This window comes from Arachis ipaensis, chromosome B03, assembly GCF_000816755.2.
Source record: "Arachis ipaensis cultivar K30076 chromosome B03, Araip1.1, whole genome shotgun sequence".
Classification (NCBI taxonomy): domain Eukaryota; kingdom Viridiplantae; phylum Streptophyta; class Magnoliopsida; order Fabales; family Fabaceae; genus Arachis; species Arachis ipaensis.
In genome coordinates, this window is record NC_029787.2 from 124,103,642 (window position 1) to 124,105,640 (window position 1,999).

A 1,999-nucleotide genomic window follows, 5' to 3' on the forward strand; every position below is an offset into this window, starting at 1 on the left:
ACCGAAGGACACTGGAAAATGAATAGAAAATTCTTGAGCTATATTTATGAATTTATATTATTTATTTATTCCTTGTTTTCTCAATATATAAATGTACTTCCACCCGTTAGTTCATATGTAAGAATTAAGAAGCAGCCAAAACACGTATATATAGCTGATCTCTGGTATCTTTCTTTCATACATTCTTCCCCGTCTTTCTCTCATTCATTCATTTCATAATCACTGAGTCCTTCATTTACTTGCTTGAAACTCGAAACCATGGCCTTCTGTGGAACTTTTGTTAAGCCAACCCATTCTTTGCTGCCATGCCGCACATCTTCAACTCCAACTTCAAACCATGGTTGCACAAAACAGGTTAGTTTCTTGCTTGCTTGCTTTCTTTCAATCACATACACATCTCTCTACTTTTATGGACAGACATGTACAATGTTAACCATTTAATAAGAGGCACCATAAATTTATGTAATGATATCATGGTTTTTCTCATTTCTTCCATCTTTTGTTGTGTATATAATATATTCTTCTAGCTTTTTTTAATTTGTTAGAATGAAAGAACATGATCGTTTCATTGGTGAGTGATGGTGTGATTTTGATTTTAATTGTGATTCTCAGTTGTGTGTGAGAGCTTCATCAACAACAGCAAGTAGCAGCTCAGGTGATAAGGAAAGGTCTATCATAAGAAAAGAGAAAGATGGTGTATGGAAGATCAATTACTCAGATGAGAAACCACCAACACCACTTTTGGATACAATCAATCATCCAATTCACACCAAGAATCTCACCACACAGGTAACAAACTTAATCCATGGCATAACAAATTTCAATTTTGCTATGATTGTTGCCTCCTTGTGTATTAATTAAGGCTCTTGCATATGTCAGGATCTTGAACAACTTGCGGCAGAGCTAAGGGCAGACATTGTGTACAGTGTATCGAAGACCGGCGGCCATCTCAGCTCAAGCTTGGGGGTTGTGGACTTATCAGTGGCTCTGCATCATGTTTTCAGCACTCCTGAAGACAAGATCATATGGGATGTTGGCCACCAGGTACAAATTGTTCCAGTTTCAATTCTGAATAATTAAAATGTTATAAGGTTTTTTTGGTCAATATTATTTACTATGGAAAGTTTAGAGAGGGTCTAAAAAGAAGCATCCGAATTTTTTGCAGGCATACCCACACAAGATTCTCACAGGCAGAAGGTCCAGGATGCATACCATTAGGAAGACTTCAGGCCTTGCAGGCTTTCCTAAAAGAGACGAGAGCGCTCATGATGCTTTTGGGGCAGGACACAGTTCCACAAGTATATCTGCTGGTCTTGGTAAGATTCTTCAATCCTACAGAGATGGTTGGTGACAGAATATGAATGGCAATCTTAAGTTGTTTATGTTGGTCTTCGTGTAGGCATGGCGGTTGGAAGGGATCTGTTGGGAAAGAACAACAGTGTGATTTCAGTTATTGGAGATGGAGCAATGACTGCAGGGCAAGCTTATGAGGCCATGAACAATGCAGGGTTTCTTGATGCTAACCTTATAGTTATTCTTAATGACAACAAGCAAGTTTCTTTACCAACTGCCACAATGGATGGCCCTGCAACTCCAGTTGGAGCCCTCAGCAGTGCCTTGAGCAAAATTCAAGCAAGCGCAGAATTTCGCAAACTCAGAGAGGCTGCAAAAGTAAGCCTCTCTATATTCTAGAATTTTTTTTTCTTTGTCAAATCTCACTATGTATTGATTTCTGACTCTGCTTTTTTCATTGCTGAAGAGCATCACAAAGCAGATTGGAAGACAAACCCATGAAGTTGCAGCAAAAGTAGATGAGTATGCAAGAGGCATGATCAGTGCTTCCGGATCAACCTTTTTTGAGGAGCTTGGCTTGTACTACATTGGCCCTGTGGATGGTCATAATATTGAAGACATGGTTACAATTTTTGAAAAAGTCAAAGCCATGCCGGCTCCGGGTCCAGTTTTGATTCACATAGTGACAGAGAAAGGGAAGGGATAC

General features: G+C 39.3%; 1 protein-coding gene across 1 annotated transcript in view; it reads left to right on the forward strand.

Annotated features, from left to right (window-relative positions):
- The window catches only part of LOC107631378 (probable 1-deoxy-D-xylulose-5-phosphate synthase 2, chloroplastic), a 3,756-nt gene continuing 1,854 nt past the window's right edge, over positions 98 to 1,999 (forward strand). The window contains exons 1-6 of the mRNA XM_021119612.1: positions 98 to 354; positions 613 to 789; positions 880 to 1,044; positions 1,166 to 1,316; positions 1,400 to 1,671; positions 1,760 to 1,999. Of these exons, the coding sequence (XP_020975271.1) occupies positions 259 to 354; positions 613 to 789; positions 880 to 1,044; positions 1,166 to 1,316; positions 1,400 to 1,671; positions 1,760 to 1,999 (1,101 nt within the window). The 5' untranslated portion in view covers positions 98 to 258. The remainder of the gene's footprint in view (positions 355 to 612; positions 790 to 879; positions 1,045 to 1,165; positions 1,317 to 1,399; positions 1,672 to 1,759) is intronic.